The sequence below is a fragment of the Elaeis guineensis genome, chromosome 11, assembly GCF_000442705.2.
Source record: "Elaeis guineensis isolate ETL-2024a chromosome 11, EG11, whole genome shotgun sequence".
NCBI lineage: Eukaryota > Viridiplantae > Streptophyta > Magnoliopsida > Arecales > Arecaceae > Elaeis > Elaeis guineensis.
This window is the reverse complement of record NC_026003.2, coordinates 87,431,158-87,451,573: the sequence shown is the minus strand read 5'-3', so window position 1 is coordinate 87,451,573 and position 20,416 is coordinate 87,431,158. Positions and strand designations below refer to the sequence as shown.

The following is a 20,416-nucleotide window of genomic DNA, read 5'->3' as shown; positions in this document are numbered from 1 at the left end:
GCCACATCATCTCTAGAGAAAATTTCATCATGAGAATTATGTTTGATGTCTGGACACCCCCAGAAAGTTCTAAAACTCCATGGAATGGGAGCTCGGACAAAGAAAAAACAACCTTTCCGGCTGTGAATTGAGGAGGGAAGGCTAGGTCCAAATTTACAACTCTTCCAAGGTGAGAAGTACCACCAATTTTTCTCACTCAGGTACCTTTTCAAAAGGACCAAAGATCTAAACAAGGAGATCCTAAGGTCCATATGAAAGAAATTGCATATGATGAAGAATACTATGATCATTCTAATGGTATTTTGAGTTATTTAAGTGGGGTGAACCCTATAGAAATCAAAAATATTACAAAAAAAGGGGTGTAAGAGAAACCGTAGATCGGATCAAAGGGATTCATCATAGAAGGCAATGCAGCCCTCAAAGGTTCAGAGACCCGACCTTCCATACCCGGCACTATCATTTCATATTCGTTGGGTATGTCGTACTTGTCCCTAAGGGCTATGAGGTTCTCCTCAGTCAAGATAGATCTCTCTGTTTTTGGATCGAGGTAGTCCGTGAGACCATGCGTAGGAGATTCTACACTATGATTCGAACTCTCTACACCTAACAACCCAGTTTCAGGGTCCTCCCGGGGTGGATTTCCTACCTCTTGGCTAGTAGGGATAGGATCGACCTAACCTATGGATCATCTATGATCTCCTTCCCCTTTCTACTTCTATTGGACATATTTTTTGGAGGAAAAATATGAAGAAAAAATAAAAAGACTCAAAAGAGGAGGGGCTACCCTACAGTTGAAAGAGAACAAGACTGGAAAAGAGCAAATGAGGGAGGATTGGTACCTAAAAGAGAAACAGATGAAATCCTCCTAGGAAGATAAACAGTGGACTCCTCTCCTCCTACTCTGGCGAGGCTCTTCACTGTCTTCGACAATCGTTCGATGATGAGAAACTTCTAAAAATATTTCGGCAGCACCTTTGCATGAAAACAGGAAAAATAAACAATGACTGAGGGGTAAAAGTCTTTTATAGGTGAACCGACGGTCTAGATTAACTGATCTTTTTGTTAATTTGTGACACTTGGTATTAATCCAACGCTCGGTCATATGGTAGTTAGGCACACTTCCCCTCAGATTCTGCCACGATGGACTGATCCGTGCCCAAGCTGATAAGCCAACCAGACGTTGACAGTTATCACACTCTTATTTAATATTTTAAATCATCCGTCCAAGCAATGATGAGGGAACATTTGGCGAATCATTTTCTGAAAGGTCAAGTTCCTTCATTTTCAACCAAATAATTATTTTTTATGCTCCTGAGGTGCAGCGTATTTATTCCAGGTGGCGACGATATCAGTCTAAAAAATCTCAAGGTAAAACATGAACATAAGATCTCTTGATCAGTGAAAAATCAGATCAAAAGTCAAATATGGAGATTAGATCTCCTGATCGATAAAAATCGAACCAAAAATTCAAAGTATGGAGATAAGATCTCTTGATCAATAAAAAATCAGAACAAAAAATAATATGGAGATAAGATCTTCCGATCGATGAAAATCAGACTAAAAATTTAAGTATGAAAATAAGAATTTTTTGTCAATGAAAAATCGGATCAAAAATCAAATATAGAGATAAGATCTCCTGATCGATGAAAATCGGATCGAAAATTCAAGTATGGAGATAAGAAGTCTTGGTCGGTATAAAATCAAACGACCGAATCAAGAGTGGATATAAGATCTCCTAGTCGGTAAATGACCGAATCAAGAGGCAAATGCAAAGGATAGATCTCCTGGACGGTAGATAATTGAGCCAAAAAAGACTGATTCGAAAATAAGATGTCCCAACTGGTAAAATCCAGTCTTTATGACAAACGCTTACCAAATTGATGATAACCCTATTTTGTGAAGATACTACTACTTTCTAATCCAATCAGAAAATTATCACTTTGGATACAGGAAGTGGGAGGTAAAGTATTGATGTATTAAATCAGCCTCGAGACACGTAGCATTATTATACGAGATTAAAGAGATATCAATTTTAAAGCGTCGGATCCCAGCATACCAATTTATCTGTTGATAGATTTAGCTTGGTATTTTATCGAGCTGAATAAAAGACATTCTTATATATTCTATCTGGTCTTAGCTGACAAAGAAATGTTCAGATCGGGTATATACCGACCTGAACCCTGATACCTTCATCTGGGATGAATGTTATGATATTTCTATTTCACCCCGGTCATCTACCGAGGTGAGCTTTTGTTGTGATAGACTTAACTATTTTGCAAACGCCATGGTGGTTTTCTCAACCAAAAGCCACAGCTGGCCATGATCTCATGTCCAGCTCATATACACAACTGTATGCCAACTCATTTACAGATGGCTCTCTAACTACCTAATAAATTTTTCTAACGGCCTAATAAACTCTGGAATGGCCTTCTTAACTGCTCTATAAATAGAGGGTCAGAGATCCTTCATCAGTAAGTTTTGCTCTCTGAAACTAGGAAAAACTCTGTTAGTAGAAAATTAAGTCAGACTCTTGGCTCCTACTCAATTCTCCTCCAGTTTCATTCTACTTTTCTTGCTCCTCCACTCTTTTCTACTTCTGTCTTAAGGCTCGATCTGACTTAAGCATCACGGTCAAGAACCAAAGGATCCCCATCCAATTTCTTGATGGGTTTTGCAAATTAAAGGAATTTTTGTCAGATCGCAAAGATTACTCTAGCTCAATCTCACCCAAGTCGATTCACTCTGCGCCAGATTTCAAGTCCTGCAGCAACATATATATATATATATATATATATAGAGAGAGAGAGAGAGAGAGAGAGAGAAAGAGAGAGAGAGACCAAAGTAACAATTGGTATTACCTTTAGAACAGTCATCAAAGTTTTTCAAAGAGGAATAATAGCATTACTGTATCCATGATACCTTTGGAAGTTGCACTTTATTAAAAGTGTATGCTGAGATGAACTTAACATAAAGAGCTCTACAATTGTTAATACAAATTGAAGAACAGTACGAACTCATTCAAGTTTTTGTCAGTTGATTGTCTGTTGAAATAGTATTTTTATATTTTATATTTTTATAATTCAATAATTTAGATTTTTTTTTTCAGTAGAACTATCTGTTTGATGCTCCTGGTCAAAGCAGTTTCACGCGTCGCATGTGATGGCATGCTGTCATTTATTGAATTCTTCTCCCCCTTGAATCCATCATTACAGCATAGATAATTTGGACAAAGTAAGAACAGATGGCAAATGTCTAACCCTTCTCTTTTGTTGTTTGATGTAGTGACGAACATCCATCTGGAACTCCTTCCCTTGAGTCACTTACATGCATTAATTGCATAGCTGAGTGCTTATTTCATACTTTATCTGCGAACTACTCTTTTCTGATATCAGATCTATGAAGCTCCAACAATGTTTAGGCTGTTAGAATTGGCTGCAGCCATAGCATGCAATGTCCTTAAAAGTCCATCGCTTTTAGTGTTTAAGCCTGATCGTAGTCCATTATCCTCCAGATTTCCCATTAAGTTCTGCCTGCTGTTTTAGACCTTAGTTTAAAAGTTCAAGCCATTTGATATAACATGCCCTGGAGATGAACCAAATAGACAAGTTAAATTAGCTATGCAATACCTAATAGTGATGAAATGGTGTAAATTTAATATTAGAGGGATCAACGAATATTCTGTCTGACAACGAAGATACACAGAGTTCGGTTCGACAATCCTGACCTTATGGTCCATAGCCAAATCTTTTGATGAGCTCCTTCAAGAAATCAGTGACCACAATGCATGTCCTGCATCATGAAACCTTATGACAATTCTCCAAACTAAAAATACAGTGAGGCCTCACCTTTTCTGAGGACTATGGAGATAGTTGACCATGGCCGTTGGATTTTTGTAATTTGGCTCATCTTTGCAAGGATTATCATGTACCTAATCCTAATTTTAAAATAATACTAGCATAACCAAAACTCATTCCACTATAGAATTAATTTCACAGTGCACCTGCCACCATCTTGCTTAAACAATAGTGTAATTAATTAACTTTTATTCTCGGGCCAGTCTATATAATGGAACCTTTGGCCATCGGTTCATATCAACAATTTCCCGGGCCTTGCCTAGTTTCAAAATGCAAGGCATGTTGTTTCTTTTCTTTCTTTCAGGTATCTTGTAATCTATATGAGGCACCTGCAATTTAGTCTTAGTTTTTCACTTTGTCATTGCTCAAAAAGGCGCCAGACCTTGTTAAGTTGCAGCCACGATGCAAAAACATTGTTCTGCTTCTTATTGTTGATATTTTTGTATGAAGTGCAAGTAACATCTTCTTGAAAGCAGACAATAAGCCAAAACTGAGGTTCGTAATTTTTGTGGTACTGATGTCCTTTTCATATTCATGCGGGAAACTGCAATATATTTGCGTCACCTTAATATGATTTTGGCATGTGATTTTAGTTAATATTTCCTTTGTTCTTTATAAGTTTCTTCAAAGTTTATGGTATAAATTCTCGTAGATCATTGTGATGAAAAATGTTACAGTTTATAGCAGTATGACATGTAAGATATTGAATTATAAGAGAAGATAAAAACAGAACATAGAAGCACCTGGCCTGAAACGTCAGGCAAGGAGGTTTCTGTCAAACTTTTTTATTTTGGAGAGGAATCTTTTCTTCTTCTTTTTTTCTTTTTTTTTTGGAGCAAACTCTGAGAGGGAAAGTCAGGAACCTGCTCTTTGAATTACGACTCTTTTGTTCAGAGATCGATAATGAATTCTTGAGAAACATAGGAAGAAGGAGAGGGAGAGAGATTATGTATTTGGCAACATTATATACTTTAATGCCTGTATTTTTTTCCTATGTCTCTAATACAAACTTTCATTTTTTTTTTTTTTTCCCCTTTGATGCAGACGTTGTTCATCAAAAACACTGACGTAGTACCGGCCCACATCAATTTTCTTGGCAATTTTACTTAGTCCAAGATAATGGCCCTCGCACCAACTGTTGAAGTAGTTCTTGGCTCAATTGCCTTTGGAATATTCTGGGTGTTAGCTGTTTTTCCTGCAGTTCCCTTCCTGCCTATTGGACGAACTGCTGGATCTCTACTTGGTGCGTCACTCATGGTCATTTTCCGAGTTATTACTCCTGGCCAAGCTTATGCCGCCATCGACATCCCCATCCTCAGCCTCCTCTTCGGGACAATGGTGGTCAGCATCTACCTCGAAAGAGCCCACATGTTTAAATACTTAGGCCGGCTGCTTTCTTGGAAGAGCAAAGGTGGTAAGGACTTGCTTTGCCGAATCTGCCTCATTTCAGCCTTATCGAGTGCAGTATTCACCAATGACACCTCCTGCATTGTGCTAACTGAGTTTGTTCTCAAACTCGCAAGGCAGCACAATCTGCCACCCAGACCATTTCTTCTAGCACTAGCATCCAGTGCAAATATTGGATCCTCAGCAACTCCTATTGGTAATCCACAGAACTTGGTCATAGCTGTTGAAGGCAAAATTTCTTTTGAAAAATTCTTCATAGGAGTTGCCCCTGCGATGCTCATTGGGGTGGTCATCAACATAGCACTTCTTCTATGCATGTTTTGGAAAGAATTATCGGTTACGAGGACTGCGGAGGAGGTGATGGAGGAGGCCGTTGTTGAGGATGAAGTACTCTCCCATAAATTTTCTCCAGCAAGAATGTCGCATACACCAGAGAGGAACGCATCATCAGGTAAGAAGGCTGAAGAACGGGTGATGGAGGAGGTGGCTGTTGAGGATGAAGTGAGCTCCCATAAGTTCTCTCCTGCGAGAATGTCACATATGTCCCCAGAGGCAGCTCATGAAAATGATGTTGAGAAGAAAAGTTCATGGGCAAATGGTTTTGCAAAACCTTCTTTACAAGTCTCTGATGTGAAGAAACTTCTAGGCAAGAAGGCCTTGATCTTGAAGACCTGTGTTTATCTGGTGACTATTGGGATGCTGATCGCTCTGCTTATGGGGCTAAACATGTCATGGACTGCGATTACTGCTGCCCTTGTACTAGTGATTATTGATTTCAGGGATGCTGGACCTTGCCTTGAAAAGGTAAGCAACACTCTGATGATAACTTTGTTAGGTTTTTCTTTTATATATATTACGGGATATGGATCTTTTGGATTATTTTCACTGTTAATTTCGTGTAGTTTCAAATAACCTGTTACTAAAATTTAGGCTCTGTGAAGACTACATAGGTTATATTCCACATTTGTTTACATTCTGTTCATGTAGCCCAGCTTACTTTGTAATTGCAATGCAATGAAAAAGGAAATTCTATTGTTGACTGCAAAAACTCTCGTAGTTGCAAAATAGTTCAAGTTAAGGCTTACAATGGAGTTTGACCAAGTTGATTTCATCTTGTCAATGGGAGCTTTGAATTCCTGACATTTCATAATTTAAATAGCCATATGACATGATAAATCATCTATTAGTTTCATACATGTGTCATAATTTTTCTTCAAATAAAAGTTTCTCTCCTATGATTACCCTGTTCTGAACACGATTGGACTAACAAAATCTACCTGCTTTACTAATTTACAGCCTATGTAAATTTAGTATTTCTCATGTGATCATGTAATGGATTAGCATGCAACAAGTGGGGTTGTTAAGAACGTTTTCTCATTAGAAACCAGAAGTTTACTTGCCGTCAAACTATAATTTCTTCTTCAAGATGTTTCAAAAGCTACAAATTTCAAATCCTATTGCTGTCACACTTGGGAAAGCCAAGCCTGTAGATTCCTCCTGATAAAACATGATTTCAAAAAAAAAAAGAGTAAATTTTTAGATTGTTGCTGCTCTCGGTGCTTGTTTTGTGTTTCAGTTTGGAGTGCAACTAATGTTTAGTGAGTACTTTGTATATCTATCAACGGACCAATTTTTTTTGGTAATATTCCTAAAATTTTCACTTCCAATAGTCTAACCATTTCATATAGCTCTTTCACATGGTCCTTTCTTACTGAAATTTATACAGTAATTTTCCAACGGGAAAAAGGAGAAAAAAAAGCTTCTATGGTAAAGCTGATGACTTTTCTTGTCTGAAAATATCTCAGGTTTCATATTCACTATTGATATTCTTCTGCGGAATGTTCATCACCGTCGATGGATTCAACAGAACAGGGCTACCAAGTGCTTTGTGGAACGCCTTGGAGCCTTATGCACGTATCAACCATGCTAGTGGAGTAGCAGTGCTCTCTCTTGTAATACTGCTACTCTCAAATTTTGCATCAAATGTGCCTACTGGTAGGCCAACTTTCACCTCTTCTTTAGCTCCTTGTTTGTGCTTTAGATATTGTAGTAATAGATTAGATGCTGCAATCATCTTTTTCTTTGTAGCCATCACAAGTTGCATCTGCCTCTGAATATAGCAGTAAATTGAACAGACATATATCACAGATTTTGGCATCTTAATGTTTTAGAATTTTTTAATAAGTATTATGTAAATACAATGTGAAAATAAAGATGAAAAACTGTGAAAGAAAAGGTTCTCAAGAAAGTAGAACAGTTGGAGAATGAAAAAATAAATTCATATACGCAAAGATAAGTAGCAAGTTAAGCCTTTTGAATTGGTTAATTTGGCTTCTCATCCTGTCCATATCAATCCATTTCTCACAGATGTGCTTACAGATTTAGAATGGGGATTAGGGTTATACAGAATAAGTATGTTATAAGACAACCACTAAGTTATGATTTAAAGGAGATTTATTTGAAAAAATTGATTTAAATGGGATATTGCAAAAGTGAAGTTGTTTCTCTTCCATTTTTCCTCTAATCCCTCTTACAATCACTGACAAGCACAAACCTAAAATCAGTTTGTCAACCTCTTATGGGTTTGTCGGTTTTTTGTTAATTCACCTTTTTTTTTTTCAAAATTTTCTAGAAATATAGCAAGCATAAATTTTGGCTTTTCTTGCATATATAATTTGAAATGTGAAAGATTTGAACATACATGCCCACCATGATATGCTACCTTTGAAGAAAAATTACCATGAATTTGTTACTCAATCACTGGACTTCTATAAAATCATCCTTAGGTCTTTCATCCATCTTTTAAAACCCTTACCCAAAAATGAAACACACAGATCAAACTTTTTAAAGGGATTCAGCTTTATACATACATCCAGAAACCTACATATAATCATCTTTGCACAACTTTCATTTGACAATATGAAGTCATGCTTACTAGCTCCAGAAGCTCAAAGAAAAAAATTACAGACCAAAAAAGATTCTGTAGTAGAAAATTATGTTCTCTTTGCCAACCAATCAACCTCACCATATATTCTTCTCTATTGAGCTGGCAAGCCCTCTAATTGCATCTTTCCACCAGCAAAATTGTGGTGCTAGTTAGTCTCTGTGTCCAAAAGAATGCACTTCCATTGTCCTTGCTTCATTGCCTAAGACATTTTCTCCAAATGGTTCTCTTATTAGATATGCTTGATCCCATAAGATTGAAACAAATGTGTTTGATTAGCTATATTCAAATAGCTAACTGCCATAGCATCTGCTAACCATGGTCTTAACCGCATACATTGTTATGGAAACAAAATTTATTCTCAGACTATCCTAAACTGCACTTAGTTCCTCGCAAACTCGGCCTAATGGAATTGATCAAATATTTCTGGAGCCCACTAGCAAGCCTTACTTGTAGAATGTTGGCGGGTGGTTGGACTGATCTGCAAGGGCTTAGATGAACCTGTTAGAAATCTGCAAGTTGCTGATAGCTGTTTGCTCAACTAGTTGGTACCTAACTCTCCATGAGAGGTCCCTCTGTTCAATTAGGGTTGGTGGCAAATTCCACCATGGTGCTGAAACTAAGAAATCTGCTCATATTTAAATAGACTTTTATCAGCAAACTTTCTTGGGTCATTTGTGCATGAAACTGTGAGGCTCTCAAAAGGCCTCCCATCCACAGGATATTTTCTAAAAGATCATAAATTTATTGATTCATTCATCGGTTTGAACCGGAGTGGGTTTAACCTCAAACCTAATACAACTCAAGGTTAACTTAATTTTTGAGTCAAAGCCCAACCCACCCCACACTCGACCAAACAAGCAGGTTGGGCCAGTCAGATTCTCGCTGTTCCTAATTCAATTACACGCCTTTCATTTGCACATTCTCCGAGAGATCATGTGGAAAAACCATATCTCTCTTTTGGCCCCAGATTTACAGTTGAGCCAAACCATCTCAAAGTTGCAGCAAAGACTGAATTGCTGGAAGTTTTCATGCTAAGATATACTGTCAAACTTACGCAATGGACAAATTCATTAAACTATACCATACAGCTTATAGAACAAACTCAGATATCCTATGGTACAAATATTTTTTTGAATTCAAAGTTAGTTGAAACTTATCCGACCAATATTATCAAGATAATATAAAAGTGATAATGATACAAAAAGACAGATCCAAGCTCACGAAGGCAGCAAGAAAACACTACTGAACCCCAACTTAAGCCCTCTAAACAACCTTTCAAATTAACGCTGCTAGCCTCTACAACTGGTAGCTCGAGACCACTCCTTGAGCCACACCTTCACACTCCTGTACTTCATTGAGTTACCTGGTTCTTTGGCAATATTTCCATCTGGGAAAATCTCATCATAAATACGTTGTGGGGTTGTTTAACCCCAGCCCAAACAGTCAATTTTAAGCATTTAGAACCAGCTGCGGAGACGTCGAACTATAACCACCTAATAAAATCATTAGGTGAACCAGCCAAGTGACCTTTATTTGTGCCTCCAATTTCTAACCTAGACATCACAATCCTCAAATGACAGCAATAAGTCCATGAAAGATCAACTTAAGTTTCTTTCAAACACCCAATCCCACCAAGACCTATTTGGTTCCCATTTCACAATCTGATAGGACAAAACGGGTCATACAAATACAAATTACCCCACTCAGACTTCAAAAATAAAGAAGCAAGAATATGCATCTCCTTTGCATAATCTAATTAATTGAGCAAATGCTGGTGCAGTGCTCCTGCTAGGAACTCAAGTGGCAAGATCAGCAGCAGCAGTCTCTCCGGCAGATGAGACGAGGGCATGGCTCATACTTGCATGGGTGAGCACGGTGGCTGGCAACCTATCCCTCCTCGGCTCAGCTGCAAACTTGATTGTTTGTGAGCAGGCACGGCGGTCACAACACTATGGATATACTCTCACTTTCTGGGGCCATATTATTTTTGGAGTCCCATCTACGTTGATTGTAACAGCCATCGGTCTACCTCTCATCAGGGGTTAGCTGTCTTTTTCTTTTTTTTCCTTGTTTTCCTTTTTTTCAAATAATGGTGGTAAGTAAAATTACTTGGGCCAAATGTTTAGGGGACACTTGGTAATTACCAAGATTAGCTTATGGGCTAAGAATGGTGATTACCTTGCAATGTTGTGTGCTTGTTGATTGGGACCATGATGCTTTTGTAACATGTATGGAGTGATTTAGCACAACAATATATATGAGTGATGATTGTAAGTTTGAGTAAATAATCTAGAGGATGGAAGTGTTTGGTGAATCCATATTGAGTTCTTTTTTTTTTTTTTTTTGGAAAAAAGAGTTCATTAATTAATAGAGAACAAAATGCAGAAGAGTACAGATAAAATACAGATCTAATATCTCTTGTTATACACAATGGAAACGTTAAATGCAATTTGACATGCGATTATGTCAAAAGGTACGTCATGCTAAAAAAAGAAAAACAAACAAAAGAAAAAAAAAAAAAGAAAAAAAAGAGCAATCTTAAGTTAGGACTGCCCACTCTCAGGGAACTATACAAAAAAAAAAAAGAACGCTATGGAAAATATGAAATCTCAAATATTTCCAGCAAATAGATGGGATAAAGAACTACCAATTTTAATAATATATAATAACAATAATAATAATATTCTTATCAATGTCAACATAATATATTAAACTTTCTATTTACATAGAAAAGAGAAAAAACCCACGAGCAATGCACATAGAAGCATTTGAATTATTAATTTTTAAAATAATTATTAATATTATTTCAACACTATATTGACAAATATGAAATTTTGAAGTAGACAATATTAACCTACAGTTACCATAGAGTTTATTTTCAGAATTTAATCAATAATGAGCAATTAAATTATAATTTATATAATTTGTCTCATATAATAATAGGTGACTTTTGAAAACGTGTTGGGTGTCTGTGGGGCATGAGATAGATTTTTTTTTTCTTTTTTTTTTTTGTTACTAAAATTTATAACAATATCAAAGATAGAGAAGCAAAACTGTTATAGTAAATATGAATAAATAAATTTTGATAATGGTGCTATATCAAGTCCTTTTAGTTTGTTTAAGATTTCTTTCTTGTTCCTTTCAACGTTTGGTATATAGAAATAGTGCCAAATCAGGATGTTTTACATATGTCGACCTACATCTACCATGCAGAGATGTTTGCAGTTTTCCGACTTTTGAATATATGATTTATGGATTAGAAGACAACATTGAATCCAATTAAAACATTTTGGAATGGAATCTAAGCCCGATTGTCTTGTTGGATTAAGATCTTGCCTGGATCTAATCAAAATCCACCCTGCCATTTAAAATGTACATTATTTAAGCATGATTTTGGGTCCGATCTAATACATAATTTGGATCTGGGTTTGGATGCTGGTCAAATCTGACTCCAAACTCAACCTATTATTGCCATAAAACATCTGACTGGCAACATTTTTATGTCATGATAGCCCTGATAGTCTGCACTAACATAATGGTTTCAACTTATCCCAGCACGGCGTGTGCTTTGACTCGCAAAAAACCACATCAAGGGTTTTAAACTAATATGGCCATTCATACAACATCCTTACTTTTATCTGAGAAATAATATTTAAATATGAAAAGACATATAGTGTCATTAATATAGTTTTAGTTACATATTGCTTGTAGTTATGGACAATTAGCACTCAAACACAACATGTAATAACATAAAATTTTCGAAAATTTTAAGGCGTTGAGACTTTCTGATTTTAGTGCACTAATTGTATTATCAAAAAGTGTACTTAATGTTAAAATGTAGTAAATAGTTTATACACTTGAGCAAAATAATCAGAGATATATTTCTACCACCAAAATATTTAAGTTTTTTTTCTAATTTAACATATAGTAGGTATGGGTGGCAATTAGGTCAAATCGGATTGGATATAGATCGGATTGATGCGGATCAGATTAAAAAATTATCAACCTAAATTCGATCTATTTATTAAAATAATCTGATCCGACCAATTTAACCTATTTATTAAATAGGTTAAGTTAAATAGATTAAATAAATTTTTAACAGATTAACAAAGCAGATTAAATAGATCAAAAATAGGTTAAGCAGATTATAAATAGATTAAATAGGTCTTAAATGAATTAAATAAATTGTCAAACTCAATCCATCTAAATATTAAAATAGTTAAATAGATTAAATGGGTCAGATATTTAAAATCTAAATTCGATCTAAATATTAAACGGATTAATTAGATTGATCTGTTTATAATTCGAACTTATTTAATCTAAATCCAAACATATTTATGATGGATCGAATTTGGATCGAATTGATTAGTGGGATCATATTTTGCCGATCTTAATAATAAGATAGTACATAAAAGTCTTGTTCCTTCTAACTCAAATTTTTTTTTTTTCAAAAATTTTTGAAAACTTGCATGACAAGATTTAAAGACAAGCTGATATTTCCACCGCTATCATCCAAATGCCAATAGTGTGGAGTCCAAAGAAAGCACTTGGCAGAGGTTTTTCTCTACCATAAAAGTAAACAAAATTACTCAAGAACCAGAAGAGTTTGGATGAATAGAAGGAAAGCAAAGTATAGCAATTCTTTTTGGTTCGGGTTCATTATCTATTTGAGATTGCTATTGGTAATAAAACTTTTCAATAAAATTTTTAGAAATAAATCTTTTAAGCAAAAGCTATTTTTTTATTCAGTAATCAAATTTCAAAAATGTTGCAGAACATTAACATCTATATGCGAACCAAATTGAGAAAATATTTTTAATATAAAAAATAATAATAAAGAACATTGTAGGGTACTTTCAATTTTTTAAATCTTTATATTATCAAGAACATTAATATAAAGTATTCTTTATTCACAAAATTATTAATTGTAAATAGGACAATATTAAAATAGTATAACATTATAATTTAATAGTGTAATATTATAAGAATTATAATAATATGATACTATGAAAAATGGTTAGTATAATATAATATATCTATTATTATTTAGTAAATATAATACAATATTTTGATATAAAGTATTATGATTATTATTACTACAAATCAATATTTTATTAAATAGTATTTATTATTATCATATATGAACATGTTATTATTATTTAGAATAATATTATAGTAGCATTATAGTATAATATTAATTTTATATTAATATAATATAATATAAAGTTTAGGGGTATGTTGGTTACACAAACAGCTTTACAACGAATTTCAGAAAATACTTTTGGAGAGAAGCTCCAAATTAAAGCTTTTGCCAAGTAAAAACTTTTTAGCTTTGAGGGGATTAGAAAATCTTTTTATATTTTTTTTATGAAACACCTATATATTATCCAGAAATGCTTTCTAGCCTCTAGAAAGCACTTTAGGCTCATCCAAAAGCAATTATAAATAGGGCCTAAATAAGGTCCATGTCCATTAGACTACCTGTCAGTGGAGACAAGACCATACCTCATACGAACATATATAGGGCAATCAAATATTCTTAAATCAAAATAATTAATAAAGTGACCAAACCATGTCTTATATGAAACCTTACACTCAATTATAGTTGATAGATATCAATTTATCAAGTACCATACTATAATAGCTATTTCGGCCTAGAAAGTTTTATCGAGTCTAGTATTTGAGAGTATACAATGAGCTCTCTCTATGCGTGTCCCATCATCCATTCTGTAACTTTATTTTGCTATGATATTCCTTGTATAGTACGATACTCTCTATACCTTCATTCTTATAAAACTTGTCAAATTCATCTGAATAATACTCAAAGCTATTATTGATTCTCCGTATTTTAATCTTCTTTGTAGTCTGCTTGTTAACCAAATATTTCTATTGTTTAAATTTGATACCACTTTATCATTATTTTTAGAAAATATACCTAGTCCTTTTTAAAATAATCATCAATGAATATCAAAAAATAGTGATGTCTACTCATCGATGCAACTAAAAAGGGTCCCTAGTGGTTTGAATTGATGTAATCCAATATACCTTCGGTAGTGTGAATATCGATACTGAACTTGATCTAGCACTACTTATCAAATATATAATGTTCATAGAAGTCTAGTTTTTCTAACCTTATACTGTCAAGCAGACCTCTATTGGATTGAATCTTCATCCTTCTCTCGCTCATAAGTCCTAAACACATATACCATAAGTGAGTAGCATCCATATCTAACAAACTTGATGATGAAGAAACTGTTGCAGTATCTATTATCTTTTTACCCAACGAGTGATACAAGCCATTAACCAACTTTCTTATCATCACTATATGGGCTCTCTTAATCATTTTCAATAAATTATTCTAACCAGTATACTTATACCCTTGAGAATCCAGAGTACCTAAAGAAATTAGCTCTTTTTTCAGTTCCAGAACATACTAAGCTTCTAAGATCCTCATGGTACCATCATATATCTCAATTCGAATTGTTCAAGCACCAACAACTATATTATTATCTTCCAATAGAACCTTTCCTTCCCTAGCTTGATAGATAGAAAACTAAACTCTATTAGGAGCCATGTATAAGGAATAACTAGAATCAAGAATCCACTCTCCTAGAACTATTAATTGATATAAACTAATAAAATTTTACTACCAACATCATTAGAATTTTCTTGTACCATATTAGCATTACCTTCAAAGATAAACTCTCTCTTTTCATCCTTTCCTTTTCTTCCTAAACAAAGTCTTCTAATGCATCTTTCCTTATGACACTGAAAATAATAAACTTTTTTATGTCTTGATTTTGATTTAGGCTTATCCTTATTGTTAGAATCCCTTTCCTTGCTCCTACCCTCTAGTGATCAAATCTTCTCCTTGATTCTCCTCATATAACTCTCAAATATTTTTTTTAACTCTTTAGATTACAATGCATCGTTTACATCACTAACTAAAAGAGATTCTCTATCATACAACATGGTTTCAATGAAGTTCTCAAAGAGGGTGGTGTTAAGCACAATAGAAAAAAAAGTGCTTATTTTCATCATCAATTTGAATGCTAATATTTCTTAAATTCAAACTAGCTTGATTCAATTCACCTATATCATCATTTACGGGCATACCATCTCTTATATGCAAGTGGTAGAATCAACCAATGTTTCAAGTATATCAGTTTTGAGTGACTTGGTTATGTATCTACTCTCTAATTTTAATCATAGTCTAGTCAATTTCTTCTCTTCAACAACTTTTCTGAGCACCTCATCTGTCAAATATAATTGAATTATACTATATACCTTCTCCAATAGCTCCTCCTTTTCTTCATCGGATATGCTATTTGGCAACTTCTTCTTACCTTCTAATACCTTCCACTATCTTTATTGCAACAAAATGGCTCATATCTTAATTTGCCAAATATTAAAATCGTTCGCATCATTGAACTTCTGAATTTTAATTTTATAATTATCATTACAAAAATTCAATCAAAAGAATCAAAATTCTGATACCACTTGCTATAGGAGGCAAGGAAATAACGAAATAAGAAAGAAAAAAATAAAAATAAGAAAAAAATAGACTGATTTAAACTCAAACTGATATTCTTATAATAATTAGTTTAGACCAATATCTTAAGTCAATGTGGACTTGAATCGGTATCTTAAATAGCTCTTCTATGAGTGGTGTGGACTGATCCTCATAGAACTTGTAAAGTACTCAACAAATCAGCATCCAATTTTTCGAGTGAGGGGTTTTAAATCCATTAACAGCCATTATTTTAAGTTTCTGTTATTAAAATATTAGGACAAGGCACCCAAAAAAATTATAACGGTGGTTAGACAAACAATAATCATGAGATGTGCTACAAAGGGAGATGACAACGGTAACATCTCCGTACGTTTCAATTGGTTTTATTAATGTACTCCTCTCCCTTCAAGTTCTATGTATCAATAGAAAGGAATATTTTGTAAGAAAATTAAAGCAGGCAGTCCATGGAATTTTGTGAATTATAGTAAACTAGTCACGGAGAGTTCTGAGCCCTTGAAAAGCACTTCAAGCCACGATGGAGTCATAAAATGCAGACAGGCCAGTACGAAAACCTCAGATTATCGAAAAGACAGAGAAGACTCTATGCGCTACGATAGAGTAAGAGTACAACAAAATCAAAAGATGGGCAGGAGGAGATGGAAGATGAAAGTATTCCTGTTGAGTCATCGGGAAAGAGAGATTGCAAGTACAAATTAAAAAAAAGAAGAAGAAGAAGAAGAAGAAAAAAAAGAAGATTATTAATGATGAAAAAATTTTATCGTTAATAATTTATTTTTATCGCTAATAGTTATCGTAAATAATCATATCATTGATAATATTTTACAGTGAAAATTTTTTTTATCATAAATAATGAATATTATCGACGAAAAATTTTCGACGTTAAAAAAATTAATTTTTTGGAAGATTATTTACGATGAAAAAATTTAATCGTAAAAAAAATATTTACGATAAAATTTAATATTGCCAATAAATAATAATTTAATAGCGATGAAAATATTTTCATCACTATTAATTTAATTAAAATTTTTTATAGAAATAAAATTTTTAAAAATTTTTAGCGACGAAAAATTTTCATCACCAATACAATTATTTACGACAAAAATATTTCATTAATATTAATTTAATTAATTTTTTATTAAAATCAAATTTATAAAAATATTAGCGATATAAAATTTTCGTCGCAAATGAAATTATTAGCGATAAAAATATTTTTGACTTTAATAATTTAATTATAAATTTTTATGAAAATTAAATTTAAATAATATTAGCGACGTAAAGCTTACGTCGTAAATATTGCAATTTTCGACGTAAATTTTTGTCGCTAATAAAATATGTTATTTGTGATGAAAATATTTTTATCACTATTAATTTAATATAAATTTTAATATTTTTAAATTTAATAAAAATTTTATTTACAATCAATTTTCATCACTAATATATTTTTTGGTGACCAATATTTAGTCGAAAATAATTCCATCGCTAATAATTTACACATATTTTTTTTAAAAATAATTTATGAATATATATTTTTAATTTATATTTAAAATATTTTTTATAAATTAAAAATTAAAAATTAATATAATAAATTTATAAATAAATTTTATTATTTTATTATATTAAATTAAAATTATAAGATATTTAAAATAAAAATAAAAAATTATATAAAGAGGCCGTCAAGTGTCGACATCTGTAGAAGGAGAATGAGCTGTGGAAGGAGAATGCTCGGAAGAGCTCGGATCGGCCTGCTGCTGTCTCATCAGCTGTATCATCCGCTCTATCTGCACCATCCACTCCATCATCTGGATTTGGAGCAACTGATACTCATTGATGTGTGCAGCCAACTCATCAACTCGATGCTCAGTCCGCTGTCGATTCTCAGTAGCCTGTCTCTGTACCTCGGCCAGACGAGCATCACAGGTAGCGTGGATGTCAGCTTTAGACGAGTGTAAGGATGAGAGAGTAGTGATCCCATACCCTAAACTCCTAACATAATAGAGTCTTGTACCAAGCACCTGATCACAAATCTTATCATTTGTGGGTGCGGTCGAGCCCTTAGGGATAGGTTAGGATTTGATGCCTATCATACGGTCCTGAAAATTAAAATTATAGCTATTTTAATTTTATACTAAAAATCAAACTGCGAATAAAAAAAATAATTAAAAAAATTTACAAAGAGCTCCTAGCTCCCCATCATCCACTCTTCTGACCGTCGCTGATGGGTCCGCTGGTAGATATCGATCTTACTATGAAGCTTACCACTCTCAGTATCTCTCTGTAATTTAAGAATAATTAATTAAAAATTTTTTAAATAGCTAAAGAATTATATATATATTAGAAATTACTTACCATCTGCTCCATGTGATGAGCGAACGACCTCGAACCCCTACAATATGGTACAGTCTATCTAGCCCGATTCACGATGTTTTAGACACATCTTCTCTGTACAGTTAGCATCAAATTAGTAGGTAACAAACTGAATTTAAGAATAAATGATTCAATCATTAAACTCTAAAGAAAAAGAAGTTTGGATGTGTAACCTGATATGTTAGATTCTCGTAATACCGGTATATGACAGTCCAATCATCCATAGTAATGCTATCATAGGGCCGTTGCCGTACTGCCTCCACCCCATGATCCTGCATCACATGGTAGCAATGCTGATAGATGTAGTGGCAATACTCCTTAAAGTGCAAAGATAAATGAGCATCCACAACTTGCCGCACACGATCCTCCTCTAAATCAATAATATCAAATACACCCTACCAATAACAAATATTAGAAAAACATCATACTAATTAAATATTTATAGTATAATTTATTTTACCTATAACTAGGTATAGAAAATCTCTCTCTAAGCCAGTACAATATGACGCCAATCGAAAAATGTCAAAGAGACATAGCTGCAGCATATGATACCCTACTCGATCTGCCACGGCTCGCACCATCCCCTAATGGGCATAGTGTCGTTAGGTGGTATCTCGATATGGAGACACTGTCCTGGGTGCTTGTGTCTCCAATGCTCTAGAGCGAAGTTCTTCGATAGACCTCGCCCTCATCTCACTATCGGTGGAGACTGATATGAAACAACAATAAATAAATCATTAATATGATAGCTATTCAAATAAAAAAAATTAAAATTTATTATATAAAAAAAATAATAATACCACTCAGACCCGCCTCACTCAAATCTATCTCACTGGGACCTGCCAGTGCAGGACCCTCTGATGACAGAGCTAGTGCGGCAGTACAAATTGGTGAAGGCACCTCAGCCTCTAAGGTAGACAGCGAATGCGAACGTCATCATCTGTCTCCTGGTGCCATACCTATAATTCTTGACATATAAATAAATATAATATTAAATAATAATAATAGTGAAAACTACAAGTAGTTGAGCATACAATAAATATAAAATAAATTTATACAATAAATATAAAATAAACTATAAGCAGTTGAGAATGCAAAATAATATTAACGTAAAATAATAACACAAATCCTAATCTCGAGAACTCGATGATTTTTTATTTTTTTTAAATATTTTTTATCTAAAAATTATAAATAATTTTTATTTTTTTAATTATTTTTATCTAAAAATATTTTTTTCTAAATAATTTTTTCTCTAAACAAGCTTCGGACTCGACCTCCCACAGCCCCTACTCCCATGGTGCCGACGCCGTCACACACCCAGTGCCGCCCGAACTCGGCCCCTATGACCCTCGCTTCCATAGCACCGGCACTGGCATCATCACACACCCCACGCTGCCTGGACTTGGCCTCCCACGGCCCCTGCTCCCACGGTGCTGGCATTGTCACACACCCTACGCCGTCCGGATCAGATCTCGATCTGGATCTCCATCCGAATCGGGATCTCGACCCGGATCCCAACCTCGATCCAATTCAGATCGTGATTCAAATTTTATTTTATTAATTAAATAATAAAATATTTAATTAATATTTTATTTTATTTATTTATTTTTTATTTTTTTATTTTTTCTTTTATTTTTTTCTTTCTTTTTTCCCTCCTCTTTCTCTTTCCTTCCTCCCTCCCCGCCGTCACCCACCCCTCCCTGGCCGACCCCCTCCCCGTTTCGCTGCTGACTACTGGCCGCCCCCTCCCCAGCACTGTCTACCCCGACCGACCCCCTTCCCAGCCTCGTGGCACCGACAACTGCCAACGACCCTCTCCCCGCCCCTATCTCGCCCCCGGCCGCCCATGGACCCCATCCCGCCTCCGTTTCACCTCCAACTACCGGCCGCCCCCTCCTCAGCCCCATCTCCGACCCCCTCCCCGGCCCCGTGGTGCAGCCGACCACCCACGGCCCCCTTCCTGCCCTCGTCTCACCCCCGACCACCCATGGACCCCATCCTGCCCCCGTTTCGCCCCCGACCGCCGGTCGCCCCCTCCCCGGTCGGGTCTCCAACCCTGTGGCGCCACCGGCCGACCCCCTCCCCTCCCCACCCCCGTCTCGCCCCCAGCCGCCCCCCGACCCCATCTCGCCCCTATTTCGCCCCCGGCCGCCCCCCGACCACCTCCCCACTGGCCGACCCCCTCCCTGGCTTGTGGCACCGCCGACCGTCGCTGCCCCCCTGCAACCCCCTCTGCCCCTTGGTGGCCCGATCAACACAAAAAAAAAGGGATTCAAAGAACCTTACCTCCGGCAGATGGCGACGGAAACG

At 35.2% G+C, this 20,416-nt stretch overlaps 1 protein-coding gene across 1 annotated transcript; it reads left to right on the top strand.

Moving 5' to 3' along the window:
• The first annotated feature begins 4,109 nt into the window (after window positions 1-4,109).
• LOC105033927 (silicon efflux transporter LSI2) lies at window positions 4,110-10,488 on the top strand. Its single transcript, XM_010908912.4, has 4 exons — window positions 4,110-4,349; window positions 4,899-6,065; window positions 7,067-7,256; window positions 9,989-10,488. The coding sequence occupies exons 2-4, from the start codon at window positions 4,974-4,976 to the stop codon at window positions 10,252-10,254; spliced, it is 1,548 nt and encodes a 515-aa protein (XP_010907214.1). The 5' UTR covers window positions 4,110-4,349; window positions 4,899-4,973; the 3' UTR covers window positions 10,255-10,488.
• The last annotated feature ends 9,928 nt before the right edge of the window (window positions 10,489-20,416 follow it).